Consider the following 18,488-nt stretch of genomic DNA (forward strand, 5'->3'; position numbering starts at 1 on the left):
GAGAGATTTCAAGCTTTTAAACTTAAACATAACCGCAATGGCTACTGTATGTGTAAGGATTAAAACTGACTCCTAACTACTGACACAACATTTCAGAAGACAGGACTGTTCTCACTCCCAGATTGGAACAAAACCTTTTGTTTTAAGACCCCCAAAAGTGATATTATAGTATCAAATGGGTAAGTGAGTCTACAAACAGAATCAGCTTCTTAAAGCTAAGCAAAACCTTTATCAATATCCCAAAGATTCAACCTAAAGTATCTCCTCTTCTATTTTGCCCTCTCTTTGTGGCTTCTCTTTATCCTTCTTGGGATTTCTGCTGTCTTTTTCAGCAGGGCTCTCTTTAAGTATTTTGTCTTTATAAGGTCTTGATTTCTTCTTACTCACCAAGCCCATCTTAACTTTCATTTTCTTTTGTTTCTCATTCAACTTCTCTTTTTCTTTTCCAACATCTGCACCTTCACTACTTTTCTTTCTTTTCCACTTTGGGGCTTCTTTCTCATACTTCACCTCTTCATTGATGGACTCTTCCTCCTCCTTGAAACGTTTTATCAGAGATTTCTGTTCTTTTCTGTAGGAACCGGTAGAAGTTTCAGCAAGTGTAAGGCTGTAGCAGTCTATAGGCTTTGCAGCCAACAGGCTGAAGCTCTTATCACTGATGATGGCCACCTCAGATTGCTCTTCTTTACAGTATTCCTTGTTATAGCAACAATTAGGTGTCATTTCTAGGGTGTGCTCACATGCTGATGGCCAACTTGGTGATCTCTTTTCCCCAGTATTTGCAGGTGACTGGGTGTTTGAGATAAGGCTGGAATGTCCTTTTTGACACATAGAGTTTGAAGATATAACCTCACCAAGGTCACCTTCACCTTTGATGTTTGCATCTTGAATCCATTCCTCTTCTACTTTTACCAAACACCCCCTTGACTCTTGCCCTTTAGCCTCCTGAACTTCAATGCAATCCATTAATTCATCTTGCAAGGAGTCACAGGTTTTGTTTGGTTTCTTCAGGAGATTAGCCAGCTTTGTTTCTCTGCATAAATTGGACAGAAAGTCTTAGTTATTAATACTGTCTGATTTCACTGGCATCTGTTGAGGTAAAATAAGCAGGTCACATTTCCAGAGATAGAAAAAGAACATATTCCAAGTGTGGTGTTCTGTGTAACCACATGGACCCTTTCACACTCAATTGTATCTGCAAAGCTGAACTTCCAGGGTACAAATTCTACTCTTCATGAAAACTAAAGATCCAGAGTAACTTCCTGAACATCAAATGAGTTTCTTGTGAGCTGAGATGCTGCAGGAATAAGATGCTTTTCAAATGACTGCATACATATTAAAACTACCCCTGAACCCCCAAATTTAATATTCTCTCGTATGAACTAATCTCCAATTAGCAGCAGGTAAGAAACAATTACATTAAATACCATTAAGTAATGAAGTTACTAGTTTATTTATGAGATCCATTCTATTGGACTGTTGCAGTACACTGATTTCAGGCAAGCTGTGTGACTCCACAGAAACAACCGACCTGGATGGCTAAAACCCTAACAAGGTAAATGTGGTCCCAAAGGCAAAACTACTTTTCAGTTTATATTCTATTCTCTCTTTCCTCAGGCTGGAAGATAGAGTGTTAGATGACAAAGATACTCCCTGAAGGGCAGCTCCAAAGACCCATACCTTAAATGTATCTTGTTCTGCCTTAATTCACCAGCTTTATACATTCATTTTGTTAAACTGTAGCCCTGTAGCAGTTTCCTATACTCCTGTCTTTGGAGACTCTAATCCTGTTCACTAAGCAAATATTTAAGTCATATCACTTCTACATCAGTGTCTTATGATTATATTATTATTGTGCCTTCACTTAAAATGTGTCTTATCAAAACATTTATCTTGTAAGCAGTTTTGATATTTAGCCTACAAACACAGCTCTTAATTCACCACAATATCCATTCTGCAATTAACAGGCTACAAGCCCTCTTCTGGGTAAAAGGGAAAACACAAGAGCTATCATCTATCCCATAAATTATCTTATTCCAAATGTAAGACACGTGTTGATGAATTTTGAAAACAACACGACTGATGGAGACTTGGTGCTTTTCAGGATTATGGTCTTCTTTGCCCTGCCAATAGGAATCTTTAAGATCAGATCATTTCCTTTTAGACTGAGCACTGAAGATGCTGTACCAAAATAGGTGTTCCTATCCCCAGACAGCAAAATAAGTGGGGAAACTGTACAGGTTTCAGGACTTTTCCTGTGGGTTGTCACTCAAGATGCAACTGGGAGAACTCTAACACTGAATTTCAGTCACAAGTATGATGCTTAAATGGACAGTGCACCTTAGAACCAGTAAACCAACCAACGCCAATAGCAACAAAACTCCCCCAAGCTAATCAAAGTCACTTACCAGCAAAAAACAGGACTAATGGAAAAGTTTGAAACTAAAAACTTCTAGTATAGTAACAAAAGACTTATTGACTTACTTAATCCTGTGCTTCTTTCCTTGCAGGTGAGACTGGTATGTTTCTATAGATGTAAGTGTGACATTACATACGGAGCAAATGTAATAACCAACTCCAATTGCTGCAAAGAAGGAACATGTAAGTTTGACAGACTGCAACTGAAAAGCAAAATTAAAGCACATCACAATCCCATCCCATGCAAGAGTCCTAACATAATGACACAAACAGTGTTTATGGACAGGTATAGTCTCTGCTGCAGTTTTACACTAGAATAATACTTACGAAGGGAGCTGGTAAGGTGTACAGCTGTAGTGTAACCATGGTTTAAACACCATGGTTTAACCATGGTTTAAACACTACCAAAGAATGATTTGATGACTGAAGTAATCCAACATAATGCCAGTAACTGTTGTCAAGTGCTGATGAGAATGAACTGTACTGAAAAATTCAATACTATTGTAAATACCTGACCCAAAGCAAGCACCAACAGATACCAGCCCAGTCAGTCCAGAATTAACTAAAATGAGATCAGTTTAAACACTACCTGTTCAAATGTTCATGCAGCTTTGGTTCAACCCTGAGAAGAGGGAATTGTCCTTACAGTACATTATGAATATGGTACATGGAGCCTCAAGCAAATATAACATAAGATCAGATGAGGAAACATCCTGTGCTTTCTAGGTTGTCATTTTCTCCTACAGGCTGTGCCATCCATAGACCTATGTATTCTGAAATGAGAGAGCAACCTTTTTCCCCATGCAAACCCAAGAGCTTCATCCATTAGCAGCATTAATTCCATCGGGCTATTGCTTTACATCAAAGCATATTATTTAAATTATAACATGACTTAATGAGAACTGTTAACAATGACTTTTGCCTATCAGGTAGGCATTTTAATTCCTTACTAAAGAAAGCATTGACAGTTCTGTTGCACAGGACCAGATGATGCCCTCTCAGAAGTAATGGAAGTTGCACAGCAACAGGGCCCTGGCTTTGGACACAGTTTTGAGCTGCAGACAGTCCTAATGGGAGGCTGGGGAACAATAAATGTTTAGGAAATAGATTTCCTTATGTGTGAAGACTGAAATAAATCTGACAAGCAGTTCCATGAATAAAAGATTAAGGGAAGACATGACACCAGTTTTCAATTATTTAAAGAATGAGACAAAAAAAGAAACAAATGATTCAATTCTTGTGCCTGCTTCTTGTTCTGTGCATAGTGAAGAAATACACTGTGGTCAGAGAAAGCTGAGTTCAATGTTAGTAGGAGGTTTTAACATCGAGAAGAAGACCTGGGACATGTTCCTTATGGAGGCTGTGGAGTTTTCAGCATAAATGGTTATGAACATTTATAACATAAAAGGTGGATGAACATCTTACGAATGACACAGACAAAACTGACCCTGGCCTTGGATTTAGGGGACTGGGGTATTGTCTGTAACCTTTTGAATATGATTACAGAACTCAGAGACAGAACTTTAACAGCTCACAGACCAAATAGAAAGCTAAAAATGAACTTGTTCTCTAGCACAGGAGAAGCCTATCATTTCCTTGCACTCATCAGAGTAGTTCCTTGCACAAATCAGAAGTGAGAACTCAAGCTACACTCAGAGACTGCAACACTTGCTCACATTCTGCTTACCACTTGTGCTGGATTCTGCAGGGACAGCTTTGTCTCCCATCTCCTCCAATAGCTTTTTACGTGCTTCATTTCTTCTGTGTCTCTTACCACTGTAATGCTGCTGGGCTATAACTGGTTTATTAAAGGAAGCACAGCAGAGCCTGCAGAACTTGTTTGGATCATTGGACTTCAACCTTGTGTTGGAGGATGATGAAGACTCTTCAACTCCTGAAGGCTGCAAGGGCTTCTCACCCAGTGGCTGCTGTAAAGCTGGAGACATGGAAGCAGAGACAGCACAGGGAAGGCTAAAACAGTTCCAAGGAACAAAACAGACTGCAGAGCAATCTGCTGGATGCTGAACTACTTTTAAGAGACTATAAAGTATCTTAGTCCTTGATATGAATGTACAGACTGATAAGGAACATAACCCTGGAATATTCAGAACCCCCATCATTAGGTACCTGAAAATCAGCTGTGTTTGATGACTGGTCACTCTAAGGTCCTTATACAGTCCAAGAAGAGAGATGAACCCTTGCAGAGGGTGATTCAGAGCATATAAACTATGCTTCACCCTTAAATACAGTTCAGCAACTTTTACAAGACTAACACCAGTTCAGTGCTGCTCATGGACAGTTGTTTTAATTTCTTATCATATTCATTTATGAGAGGAACAACTTGTTGGCACTGCAGTGAATTCTCAGAACAATGACCACCTTTCATTAATAAAAAAATGAGTAATATTTGCTTTAGTTTCAGTCAATGAACAGGAATTTGAAAGCAAGGTTCCATGGCTTCAGAGCTCTGCAGGGGAGCATCACTGTTTATTCACCTGTGTAGTTACTGCAACACAGCTCCACAACTTTGGCAGCATTGAAAAGCATGGAGACGTATTAAGTGTAGGAAGATACTTCCCCATATTTGTTTCAGAGAGTGACAGGAAAACACATGCAAAGCAAACTCTAGTCCTTACCAGGAACAATCTGCATGCCCTGTGCTGGCATGTTGGCTTCCTTGGAGAACTGCTTCACATTTTTAGCATGGGTCTTTCCCAAGTAGTGAGACAAAGCACTGACCGGGGAAGTAAACAATACATTGCAGAGACTGCAGTACTTGTATTTGTCCACTGCTTCACCCTCATCCATCTGAAAGCAGACCAGGGCAAGCTCAGTTAGAAGCATTCACTGAAGCATACAAGAAAAAGCTTTATTTAGCAATGAAGAGGAACAGTCACCTGAAAATCAATGCCATCTGTTTTCTTCTGCCTCTTATCTCCATGCATTTGGATGTAAGTATGAACTTTCTGAGCATGTTTTTTGCCCTGGGAAGAGAAGAATTACTCCTGTTTCAGTAATAAGGATCCACACACAAGTGATATATCCAGTGACTGAGATTCTAGTCAGCAAAACCTACTTTCAACATTTGCCAAACTGCATTTGTATAAAGCAGAGCCACAAGCGGACAAATGCTAGTTCATGGCACAATACTATACTTTAATCAATAATGTAGTACTTAGCTTAGCTCAGAGCATTTTGCCTCAGCAGCCTTTGGAGTCATATATTTTCAACTCTTTGGGGAATCAAAAATGCTGACATGCCCCCTTACAAACAGGGATGCTAAAATAGGAAAGGAAAGGAACACAGCCATGCCACAAAGCCAGTCTGTTGTGCTGTGTTGCTTTACCACTGAGGCTGGGGGCTTGATATCAAGGCTGTCCCCTGTCCTGACACAGGAGAATGACAGTCAATGACTTACCGGAGAAGTCTAGCCTCACCAAAGAGTCAGTGGAGAGAAACAGGTTTCCCTGGAAAGCTGAGTTAAAGTATCACCAGCTTGGAGTCAGCCTGCGGAGATTCCTGCACCTTTCTACTGAGGATACAGCAGTCCAGGTAACTAACATTGGGTGTTAATGTATACTTCCCTCAGAGGCAATTACTTTTTAGTTCTTAGATGCTCTCTCAATCCATAACCTTCAAACTCTTGCACTTGTAACACACCCTCATGATAACCTATACAGTGGGAACCTACAAAGCAAAAGAATTGCCTTCTCTGATCTGATGCTTTTCAGATGTCTTTTAAGGATTCTGAGGAGCAGTGCAGGACATTATAACAATATTATCAAAGAGAAAGGGGTCCTATCATGCCTGGCTAGTTAATACAAGCAAGGAAAAGAAAAAGTTACTTATTTCCATCACTTTGATCTATAATGGTGAATCAGGTAAGTTTACAATTGCATCTATCATCCTCAGCTGGATTTAGATCCAAGAAACAGAGCATCAAACTGAGGGTCTGAACCCTGTAAAGTCCTAATAGCACAACTGCTGCTTAAGTTAGATCGAAGTAAATACACTGCAAGACCTGAGTTTTAACCTCGTGAATAGCAAGAAAGACTCTGACAGCAAGTGACTGTGCAAAGCTTTAAAGCTTTAAAGTGCAAGCTTTAACTTTTTTAAGACAGAAAAAGGCAGGAATGCCTGTGCCTGCAAACCTGCACACCCTCAAGATCAAGTTCCAATTAAAGCATGCTTGCCCATGGCTACAGCAATATCCCAAGGCACACAGTCCAAGAAATGCCTTCAGTGTGGTTCATACAACCTGCCTCAAGCAGACAATGGTGTACAGAGTAGCACGTGTATTGCTGGGTGAAGCGTCAGGAGCATGACCTTGATCCTCCATAGCACTGCCCTGTGCTGTACATATGTCCTGCCTCATGTGGTACAGAATTGCTTCAATTTCATATACAGCATGGCCTAAATTTGCTGAGTTCCTTCTGAGGTCATGCTATAATATGCAGCTGATTGCCCTTCACTATCACTGAACCCACAATCTGCACACATTCAAGTCTGGTTAATGTCTAAAGCCAAGCATAAGCCTTGAGAAACACACTATAAAAAGACTTCTGTAACACTACACAGAAGCCCCAAGCAAATCAAAGCCCCAATGCTAGGAGAAATCCTATCCAGCCTACCTTGTAGTGTGATATCCTCTCAGACTCAAACTGTAGCCCTGCCTTGCAAACCTTACAGAAAGTGTCGGTGAAAAGGTCTCTCCTTGTTGCTTCATCTAAAATGTCCTCTAAATGGAAAGAGCAAAAGACAAAAATCAGCCAGTTTTTAGGACAAGATATATTGCTCATACGAAACATCAACCCCTTCAACATTCACATGTAGCAGCAGATGAAGGAACCAATGTTCATCCACTGAATCACACTGTGCCTCATGGTGGCTTCAAATAAATGCTGTAAAGCCACTGGAACCTTCCTACTTACCAAAGTATTGCTCTCATGGATGTATAAAGTATTACTATAAGACTACCTGGGCTTTAAAAACACAGAGACTCTTCACTGGGTTGTCAATCTACTTCAGATAGGCCACAGTGTGAGAAATACTCGACTAACAGTTTTAAAAGAACAATTTTAAGCGGACTGGATCACACAGTCAGTTAAATATGGGAATATTCCTTAAAGAAGAGATTTATAGAAAGTCTGGCAGTAACTCACTGCATGAGAAAGGCCAGGAGCTCTCAGATGTTTAGGAAGGTTATACCCATGTGCCCTACAGCAATTTAGCCGACTTAGTTATATGGGAAAAATTGCTCCAAGAGCTTGTTTGATTTTCTTTGCCCTTTTCCCAGTTAACTCATGGCCTCCATACACTTTAATTCATACTAACATTGGCCCAGACTTGAAGCTATTCCTGAATAACCGTATGTGCAGGCACATTTGAACTAGGGGGACACGCTAAAAAGCACTTAAAAGTAGTACTAACATCATGTCAGCTGAGAATTAAACACACCCTTCAAAGGAGCACAGTTGTGCTAGCAAACCTCTCACAAAGATAAAGCTACATCCCCACTCCTGCTCTTTCTCAACACTCCTCAGTTCATTAGAGAGGCCAGTTTAACTTAAATAGCTTGAAACACCTCTCTAATACAGTATGCTTCCAAGGAGCAAGTCTACCCATGCTGTACACCACTGAAGCTGCTTTTGTGCTGGCAAACTCTGACTACCTCTTTCTTTTCATCCCTAGAAGGTCACACTAATTCCAAATAAGCTGGAATTCCACTTTTTGGCACCCCCTGCTCTTAAAAATAAGCCACAGTTGAAAACAAAAATCAAGGAAGTCACATAACTACAGTTTAAGTAAACCATGCTCTTCAAATGAAGCTGAGGTTGAAGAGAAAATATTGGGGAAAGTATTGTGATGTCTTAACTTTACGGGTTGAAACTGAAACAGGGGAAGTTCAGGTTAAAGAAGTTCCTCACTGGGAGGGTGGTGAGGCACTGGAACAGGTTGCACAAAGAAGTGGTAAATGCTCTACCTCTGGCAGTGTTAAAGGCCAGGTAGGACAGAGCCTTGGGTGACATGGTCTAGTGTGAGGTGTCCCTGCCCATGGGAGGTGGCTGGAATTGGATGATCTTAAGGTCCTTTCCAACCCAAATCATTCTGTGATTCTATAACTCAGCTTCAACCTCTCAGTTTACTCAATGGTCCATCCTGGAAGCCATGTATAGAACAGTTGCCTTTCCATGCTTTGCACACAGCCTGGAGCAGAAAGCACTGCGCCCTGTGGTCTCCAGGCTGAGTGCCAAAAAGGCATCTAGAAAGCCATAAAAGCAATCAGCCTTCACCATTATTTCTAAAGACTGCTCTCTGGGCCCTTTGCCAAATTAAAGTCCAAGGGAACATTAAAAACCAGAATCAAATACTGTGTATTGTGTCCTGTAACTCTAAATAATGATGCTAAGCTGTGGGATGATCAGTTAACAAATGATTAAGGAAGGACTACAGTCTACCCAGTCCCCTGGGACAACACACGACTGCCACCTTTGCACAAGGAAAAAGCTTTGCAGAGAGCATGAATTTTGGTACAAGCTGTATACTTTATATATATACTGTATACTTTAACCGAGCTGGAATGTAGCTCCAGTGGAAGCCCGAAAACAAGGAATGCCAACCATGTGTAACCAGCTGAAAATCTATCAGCAGTTCTATGGGCACTGAGAAAACCCAAGGAATGGCAGACACAGAGATCTTTCTCAGCCTGTGTGGATGGCCAGCCCCACTCTGCCTTCCCAAAGTGAAATGTTTAACATACACGTTTTAATAAAGTTGGCTCTGATGAGGCTTCTGGCTGCAGTTGCCATGCTGACTGGGTATCAAAATGCCACTCTCTGGCATGGTTTACCAATGACAGAATTCACCTTCTAATCATAGAATCATAGAATAGTCAGGGTTGGAAAGGACTTCAAGATCATCTAGTTCCAACCCCCCTGCCATGGGCAGGGACACCTCACACTCAACCATCTCACCCAAGGCTTCATCCAACCTGGCATTGAACACAACCTATTCCAGGGCCTCACCACCCTAACAGGAAAGAAATTCCTCCTCATATCCAATCTAAACTTCCCCTGTTTAGGTTTTAACCCATTACCCCTTGTCCTATCACTACAGTCCCTGGTGAAGAGTCCCTCCCCAGAATCCCTAAAGGCCCCCTTCAGATACTGGAAGGCTGCTACAAGGTCTCCACGCAACCTTCTCTTCTCCAGGCTGAACAGCCCCAACTTTCTCAGCCTGTCTTCATACAGGAGGTGCTCCAGTCCCCTGATCATCCTCGTGGCCTCCTCTGGACTTGTTCCAACAGTTCAAAGTCCTTTTTATGTTGAGGACACCAGAACTGCACACAATGCTCCAGGTGAGGTCTCCCAAGAGCAGAGTAGAGGGGCAGGATCACCTTCTTCGACCTGCTGGTCATGCTTCTTCTGATGCAGCCCAGGATACGGTTGGCTTTCTGGGCTTTCTAATAAAACCTTTATTTTCATGAGGTACAAAGGCCAGGTGCCTTGTCCTTTAGAGCTTTTGTATTCTGTAGCACAACCCACCCAGAAATGCTCAATACTCTACAGTTACTGATTCACATAACCCCTTTAAACAGAGGAGTGAAGGATGGACACAATAACTTGACTTGATACACAAGAAAATCCAATGACTTAGTTTTGGGCATTAGAAGAAAGTCCATCTTGCACAAAAAGCACATGAATTGCCAATGTCTGTAGCAGAACAAGCTACTTAGAGAGGAAAATTACATCAGTTTGCTCAAGTGTACTGAGCTGTAAAACCAGCTCCCTAGAGAAACAGAAATGGAACTGCAATGTAACCAGGCACAAGGCTATGAAATGCTATTATCACTCTATTTCAATTTGCATAGCTTTTCACTGTAAAACACATCTCTGTTTCAAAGACAGACTTCTTTATATTACTTAAGGACACTATCCTAAGCATGTTTTCCTTGACTTAGCAGTGAATTCTACAGCCTTCTTGGTGGACAAAACCCAATCAATGCTTGCTACAAAAATACCCTAAAAACATAATAACGTGAAAAATTAAGAACATTAGAATGTGAAATTAAACTTGCTTTTTCTTGGCTGACCACTGCAGGGAAAAGCTTGGATTACAGGGAGCAGAAGCCTGGTTGTCCAAGTAACTTTTTGTTGTGCCTCTTGGAGCCATTCTGAACCCTGTTGTGTCCTTGTCCTCAATGGCATTTTGTACTACCTGATGAATTGCACTAAAATAGATTCTAGAGACGTTTCAAATATTGCTCTTTATTGTTACAAGAGCCATTTTCATTCTTCAATACTGTGAAAAGGTGACAGGATTTGACTTAAGATTCTTCTTTGGACATTTATCACATCTTAGTCCTCTTTTCGTAATACTGTGTCTTTTCTTTCTCATTAAGTCTTTCCATTTTTCACCTCTTAACATTGTCTTCCCCCCGCTTTAGCTCAGTCTTTTCTCAAGGTAAGGTTATGCTACTCCAGCTGAGTCAGCAGTGATGAATGCAGAGTTACCATAATCTCAGTGAAGTCTCCTCTGACTTCAGTCTAACACTTGCAGCATTGTTAAACCCAAGAATTGATTTCCACCCCCCCAGGAGAAAAATAGCTACAAAAATAAAGACACAGAGTTCACAACATTTGTCTTCATTTTGGACCCTCAAAGATTTGCTCTACTCAGTTTTTCCCCGTGGTCACAAGATGACTATTAACATGTGTCACATGAAACAGGCAGGGTTCCCAAACAATAACTTGGCTGGGGAGCACAGCCCAGCACCATGAGCATGGGAAAAGATCATGCTTTAATGCAGCTCTTGGGTTTCACATGCTGTTACATTAGCAAATACATGGGAATTCAGCTCCAGCTTTGCCAGTATGATACAGTCAAGCACAGCATAACCTCACCTGCTTTCCTTAAGGCAAACAAGGCCAGAACATCCTGACCTACAAGCAGGATACAGCAGCTGCTAGTAAAGCTGGTCAGGAGCACAGCTACCCAGCACTTCTGAGAACGCTGTGTTGCCCCTTTTAAAACCCCTGATCTGACAATTTCAGCCTCAAACCACATGAAAACCTACACATATAACCAGATACTTTTGTTTTTTATTTTCTATATGGTTAGAGGATTTTTAGGTGCATACATATGCCTTGGATAATGTATTTCTACCCATTCTTCTGACAAACTACATGGAGACAGGTTCAGGAATAAACTGATGTCTCTCACTTAAATCCCAATCAGGCAGCGAGTTGGAAATGGCTTTCAGTTCGGTCTGGGCAACTGCAGGCTCCTTCCCAATGGCAAACACACACATCAACAGCCTCTGCTAAATGACACATCTCTGCTCCCTTCCAGAGAAGGGTCACAAACCAGTCTGACCTTTCTCCTTTTATCTGTGCCTCAAGACCATTTGCAACACACAGAAATGATAGAGCATGGGAAAATCTATGCTACTGCTGCCTGTGTGCAACCAGTTCCATAAATACTAAGCTGAACATGAGGCCTTCAGCTTTCAGACTGACATCTTTCCTGGTAACTAAGAAAACTTTTGTAAAGGAAACTGTTCCCCTTACAGTTTGCAACTGTACTACCAGAAACCTTTCAGAGAATCAAGCAAAAGCAGTGGCCTTACACAACTGCCACACTGACCTTTAAATATGTTTAAATAGAGGTACCGGTATCATGAATTTGGAGCAACTGTTCGGATCAACTTTCTGTCAGTAAACGGTTCACTGCAGAACAGACCAACTGCTGTTTGCCACTAAAGGACTGCTCCTTAATAAAAGGATGTGAGTAAAAATGGTTTAGAAACATAAGACATGAGATGGATTTTTATTTTTTTTAAGAAAAGGTACAGTCCTTCATGCTGTGTGATTAAGTCAACCAGTAATTTTCAGTGTGGTTTTCCCTTTATTTTTAGGCTATTCCCCAAAACAACTGTTTATGTTTGTCAACAGCCCACACTTTGGAGGAATAACAGGTCTCTGGACTATTTGGAGCCATTAATCCAGCCTCCTATTTACTAATCACCCAAGGGCAATATTTTCTCCTGTGATTCTTAGTAGGTCTTAGGTCAGCTCTTTCCTCAGCTGTATCAGGAACCATGTGGTACCTGGTACTGCCACAGACATGCTCTGAGATTTCATGTTCTGTGAAGTCCACTGACATCCTAAGAAAAGACATTATAGCAACAGCAAATATTAACAGTAGTTTATGTATCTAAAAGGATGCATAAAGTGAAGCAGCACAAAGGGGTTTCTGGCAATCAAAGGATGAATCTGATCCCATTGAAATGCTAAGAAGAGCTTTGCAAGTGACTTTAGCACAGCTGATTAACCTCAGATAATCACAAATTCCCATTAAAGGAAGGCAAAGATTCCTCAAAGATTTAGCTCCATGTTCATGGGAAGTGTGGAGCACTGTAACAATTTCCTCTGGCTTCTGGGCTCAGAAATCCCACCAGATTGGAACCTCTCTTCAATAATGGCCTTGTTTTCAGAGTCACCTCGGAGCAAGGACTGATCCTGGGTAGCATAGCTTCTGAAAGCACAGACAATCCACAGATGCCCCTGTCACTAAAAGACACAAGGTCTCATATGGTAGATTAAAATTATTAGCTTTAGGTCTTCACTAGTCTTGAGGGTGCTCTGTTTACAGTGAAGATATGTGACCACACAGGGCTGAAAACAAGAGTGTAGTGCTGGATTTACAAGTGTTTAGAACATCAAGAGTGATTAAAGGCTACTTTTAGTGGCTAGAGTACAAGCATTACAAGAGGAGTAAAGAAGTTTCTGCTCTGCTCTAAGGTGGCATTGACCACAGCAAAAGGATGCACACAAACAGAAAGGAGCCAGGATGAGAATGGACAATTGCCGTAACACTAGGCTGCACGTGTTAGCTATGTGTATGTAGAGACTTCTTACTTCAAACAAATTATCAGCTCACCAACATACCATCTGCCTCACCTGTAGCATTTGCTTTGCTCCATTATCCTTGCTAAGCTCTTAAGAAATACTCCTTTTCAGAGGGAAATGTACCTGTCAAAGCTGATTAGATGGAATGAGAAATGAGCATTCAAGTACCACCCAGGCACAAAGGGGAAAATCCAGTAATAAAACAGGTAACATTTCCTGTTTCATCATGCTTCACTTGTATGCCCAGAAGGAAAACATGACAGTATAGACTTCCATGAATGTACTATCTATAAGCTATCCTTAAAACATAAGATATTCACACAAAAAAAGAGAATCAAATATTGATTATTCTTTTCAACTATTAATTCTCATCAGTCTCTATAGTATTTCTGTGATTACTTCGGCTCTTACTGTGATTCAAGAGCTTAAAATCCAGGACACAGAATAGGTGCCAGAAAGATTATTTTTATCAAACAAAATGTCTATAAAATGCCAAAAAAAGCAAAACACGTACATACACAAGCAATTCTGTACTCTTTCTTGGTTTTGTAACACAATAAAAAAAGTACTCATCCGATACTTGGGCATTTTCATAACAGGCTGCTTTACAGTCAAGTCAAATTCCAGATGCACTGCAGAGACTATGGAGCCCTAACAGAAAAGGCAGGCAGAAGTAGGAGGAAGTAAGAGAGGGCAAGGCTGGAAAGACAGATAATGCCTCTGCATAGAGAAATGGGGCAAGGTGAATTCATTTGGTTATATGGCAGGGGATCAAACTAGATGATCTTAAGGTCCTTTCCAATCCAAACCATTCCATAATTCTATGAGTCTATAATGATTTTCTTACTGTTCTTGATTCTCTGTTATGATCTTAGAAGAATATCTTCAATCTTCATTAATGTTAAATCTTCAATGGCACAGCAATTCAATAAAACTCTGATGTAAGAAGACTTAGGGACTTTTAAACTTTATTGTACTTGCATATTTTACTACTTGGGAGACGTTCAAGGATGTCTTTTTAACTTTAAACCTTTGCTATCTGCTTTCTTAATTTTGCTGAGTTAATTGTAGAGAAATCTTTGTGGTGTGCCATATAGGAAAGGCAGGGGAAGAAGAAGTCTTCCCTCAGGGCAGTATAAATGTGGTAGGAAAAATACTAACATTAATTAAAATGTCAGAAACCAGGTAATTTCAAAAAGCCTCCTCAGCCCAGGATTTTCTACCACTTGATTAAAAAGGAAATGCTCCAAGCTTCAGTCTATTATTAATGTTTCTTCCCCAATTCTTGAGGGTAGAGAAGACATAAAGCAGAACAATGTAGTAAAGAAAAAAGTCTAGGCTAGACAAATCCCTTAAGGCAAAGGCATAAAGTTTCAAGTGGAAGGTACTAAACCCACAAAATGACAGAGCTAAATTCTGCCCTCAAACAGCACCAGCATTTTAATGAGAAATGGATGGATTCACATGAATCAAGTTCAACAGCTGCAAGTCCTCAAGAGCAAATATTGACCCACATATTTTCTTCATTTTACAAGCCCTTTCCTGTGGTTGTCTCCAAAGCACAAGCAGTGGGGGTGGAAAATCTTACCAGGCTACTACCTGTCAGCCTCACAGTAACTGAGGGTGCATGCTGAAGCCTGTCCCAGCTGCAAACTAGAACAGGTTAATATACATCATGTGCACTATATTAATTTGCTTTATTCTGCAAGCAAGAAAGGCAAGAACCTGCACACATAGTTATCTTAGCTGACAGGTTGTAACTTCACCAGATGTGCAAATCCTGCTGCTTGTCATCAGGCAATCATTTTATTACCCTGTAACAAGATGAAAGATGAACAACAGCTTCAATGCTTACAGAGGATCAGCTGTTCAAAACTATGGGGAAACAGCATCCCTGAGATCCAGTCACTTTTGGTTGTGGTACAGCAGGACAGCACAGCCCCTGTACAGCAGGAATCAGAAAGCAGTCTCAGAAATAACCTCAGATATCCAGGGAAAGGGCAGGCAAAGATAACAAACTTTAAACCCCTTATCAAATGCACGGAGCTACAGTATTACAGCACTGTATTCCCTATATGAGGGAAACTGAACCAGAGAGATTTTGATTCCCGCAGTTAGGTGCAAAGATATTTCTCCAAGGAAATGACACTGTGGTAGCACTAAATTTTCATTTTCTCAGTGAGTTTAGGCACCAAATATCCTTTTGAATGATTCTTTGTTTTCAAAGGTGATCAGAAAAAGGTGAAATGCCAAACTGGACTCTCATGGTTGGAAGCAAACACATGTTTCCATAAAATAGTTTCATCACTCAAACTAGATTTTTCCCCACTATACTAGTGTTATAGACTACTATAACAAGTGAACTTACAAGCAGTTATATGCATCTTTGAGTACTACATATTATCACAGATCTTACTAGGACACACGGCTAAGCCTGCACACATGCAGGCAGCCTTTGAAGCATATAACTACACTACCAAAAGAGGGATTAAACCCAGCATTGCCCAAAACTTCTCAAATGTACAAACTAAACCAAAGCAGTGCTAAAAGCCTTGATAAACGGATCTGTGATCTGCTCCCACTCACAACAGCGGCTTAGAACTGGTGTGAAAACAATGCTCCCCCTTCTGCCCAAGGTGAGCAAGGAACAGACTGCCTGCTTTTATAGCACTCTCAGGTCAGGACACAGAAAGCGTTTTAAAGCATTAAGATCAAAACAATCTTCAATAATAAAATTAAGGTGTCCACTTCTTGCAACACAGTTCCCTGATTCTCTTCATTTTTCTCCCTGTTGCTCCAAGTCTTCTTGTTCTCACACTTCTCTGTCCCTGCTGAGCATCACACTGACCTCTGCTTCCTGCATCCCATCACACCCCCCAGAGCTGGGCCAGCCTCTCGCAGCTGAAGCAGACTGACATCAGTTATTCTGCTTTTACCAGCAAAAAAGCTGTACTTTTTTCAAGTGTCAAATCATTTTACTGCAATAAATGGCTCAGGATTTCTGAATTTGGGTTACAATACAAAGACAATACAAGTCTTTGGGTTTTGTTTTTTTGTTTCTGTGAGCATAGCTTGATCAGGCCGTACTTACATTTTCTTGAAACACACATCAAAATGTGAACAGGGTGCAACTGAAGGCTGATTAAATCTATGCTGGGTGGTTGGTTCCTTCTGAAGAAGAATCTAATGCATTAGACTTATTAAACACTGCAGGATAAGCTGTTAGTTTCCTTGCCAGGCATCAAGTTATTTCTGTTGGATAAAAGACCCTTTCCACTTTGTTATGGCTGAGCCCCTCTTGGGTCTTAAGAACATCTAAGAAATACACCTCCCACTCCCCACTTTGTAAACTCTCTGAGGCAGGTTAAGACAAGTTACTCACCCTTCTGCCCAGCTCTCTCCTGACATATAAATGCTCCCATATAATTGTATCATAGTAGTTTGTGGAATGTTATTTCTCAGCCTACTCTCAGGGCTGTTTAAGATAGGCTTGGGGAATGTGGGGTGAGGAAAATATAAGCAGTGAATTAATACCCTACTATTCCTCCCCCTCCCTCCATTAGTGATGATGTGTAGACTAAAAAAGGAGGAAGAGGGGAAAATTAGTCATTCAGAGCATGAGAGCACTATAAACTGAGTCTAGAACAAGGATACATGGTTGTAACTAAAGATTACCTACACTTTCACAGGTACCCAGGGTTTTTATCTTGTTGCCACTGAGGCAAAAGAAACCCCTTAGGCTAAAAGATACAAACAAAAAAACCCATTGAGTCTGTGTGTATAGAAATGAGCACGAACTACAGCCACAGAAAGTTTCCAAAGCCAACAGTACAGTTAATTTCTGTTAAGAAAAGGATACCTTCCCTTACCAACAGGCTATCAAATCATAACACCCAGTTCCACAGCTCTGTTTGGCACAGGTAGGAACTGAAAAACACAACCAGTAGTCCTTTGTGTCTGGCTCACGACAAAACCTGCACTAGCTGTGCACTAACAATAACGGTGTGAACTACCTCTGGACACTAAGCATTTAGGAAACACAACCTCCAGACCCTTAAATTCCCTTGAAATTCCCAAGAGGTCAAAATCCTGCTAAAGTTAAAGGCGTTGCTGCTAACACACCAAAGCCCATTTTGGAGCTCAGGAACATGATGAAATAGGTGTGAAAAATGGAACTGAAAACCTAAACACAGCAAGACCGCGTTCCTAACTCGCCCCAAGTATATTCTTTGAAGAGAATATATACTTGTGCTGCTTTTTCTCTCTATAAAGCTGTTTAAAATAGCTGTCGGTGTTCTACAGAGAGTGATTCATTCCACTGGAGTTATTTCTGTTCAACAGCACTACTAAATGTAACTGACAATGGGGAAACAAACCTCTGTTAAAGGATGCTTCACATACTTAATAATAAGGAAAAGGCCTATGTTTATGCATTGCTAAATGTGTGGCTTTTCTTTTTCTAACCCGATTTTCATTATACAATTGATAATGCTCATAAACCACTGGGCAAAGCCTTTCAACACGAAGTGTTTTATACTCATTTTGAATGGCTTGGTGGTCCTGGAAGCTCAACACTTATTTCGGGGTGCTGTTTGCCAGATTTCAACAGGATGATGTCTGTCTCAGCAGAGATGATCAGGGAAGGAGAGGACATGGAAAGCTCCCATCACTTTCAATTCCAGGGCCCTACATCACAGCTCTGGTATATAACAACCACTTATTTGCCATGTTTAGTTTACGAGCGTAGAGCAAGGCTTCTTTGCTCTACAGTATTAAATGTAAGACTGACTTGTACAAGCTGTACACCAAATAGTTTGGGTCTACCGCAGGCACCCCACTGCTCCTTCCACATGGAAAACACAGACAAGACTCACACTGCAGGGGGTTGGAACTACATGACACTTGAAGGTCCCTTCCAACCCAAACTGTTCTGGGATTCTGTGGCTGCATTTGACTCCTTTGGCACCAAACTCCCACCACTTTTCACTGCTGGCATCATGAAAACATGCTTTATTCCACAGGAGGAACGGCTCCAACACGCCGTTACCGCACTGCGGCAGGCCTCTGTCACCACTGCCCCTCACGGCCGCTATGGCGCCGCGGGGCCGGGCCTGACTCACCTGTGAGGCGGGCGGGAGCCTCCTCGCCCCGCTCCTCCAT

The 18,488-nt window shown here is 41.2% G+C and overlaps 1 protein-coding gene across 1 annotated transcript; it reads right to left on the bottom strand.

Annotated features, from left to right (window-relative positions):
* Positions 1 to 231: 231 nt before the first annotated feature.
* KRCC1 (lysine rich coiled-coil 1) lies at positions 232 to 18,488 on the bottom strand. The gene is given in 7 exon segments (XM_065664602.1): positions 232 to 1,033; positions 2,485 to 2,584; positions 4,106 to 4,354; positions 5,055 to 5,226; positions 5,316 to 5,402; positions 7,050 to 7,156; positions 18,449 to 18,488. Coding segments are annotated over 7 exon segments (1,557 nt in total).

This window comes from Lathamus discolor, chromosome 1 (genome assembly GCF_037157495.1).
Source record: "Lathamus discolor isolate bLatDis1 chromosome 1, bLatDis1.hap1, whole genome shotgun sequence".
In the NCBI taxonomy this organism is placed as follows: Eukaryota; Metazoa; Chordata; class Aves; order Psittaciformes; family Psittacidae; genus Lathamus; species Lathamus discolor.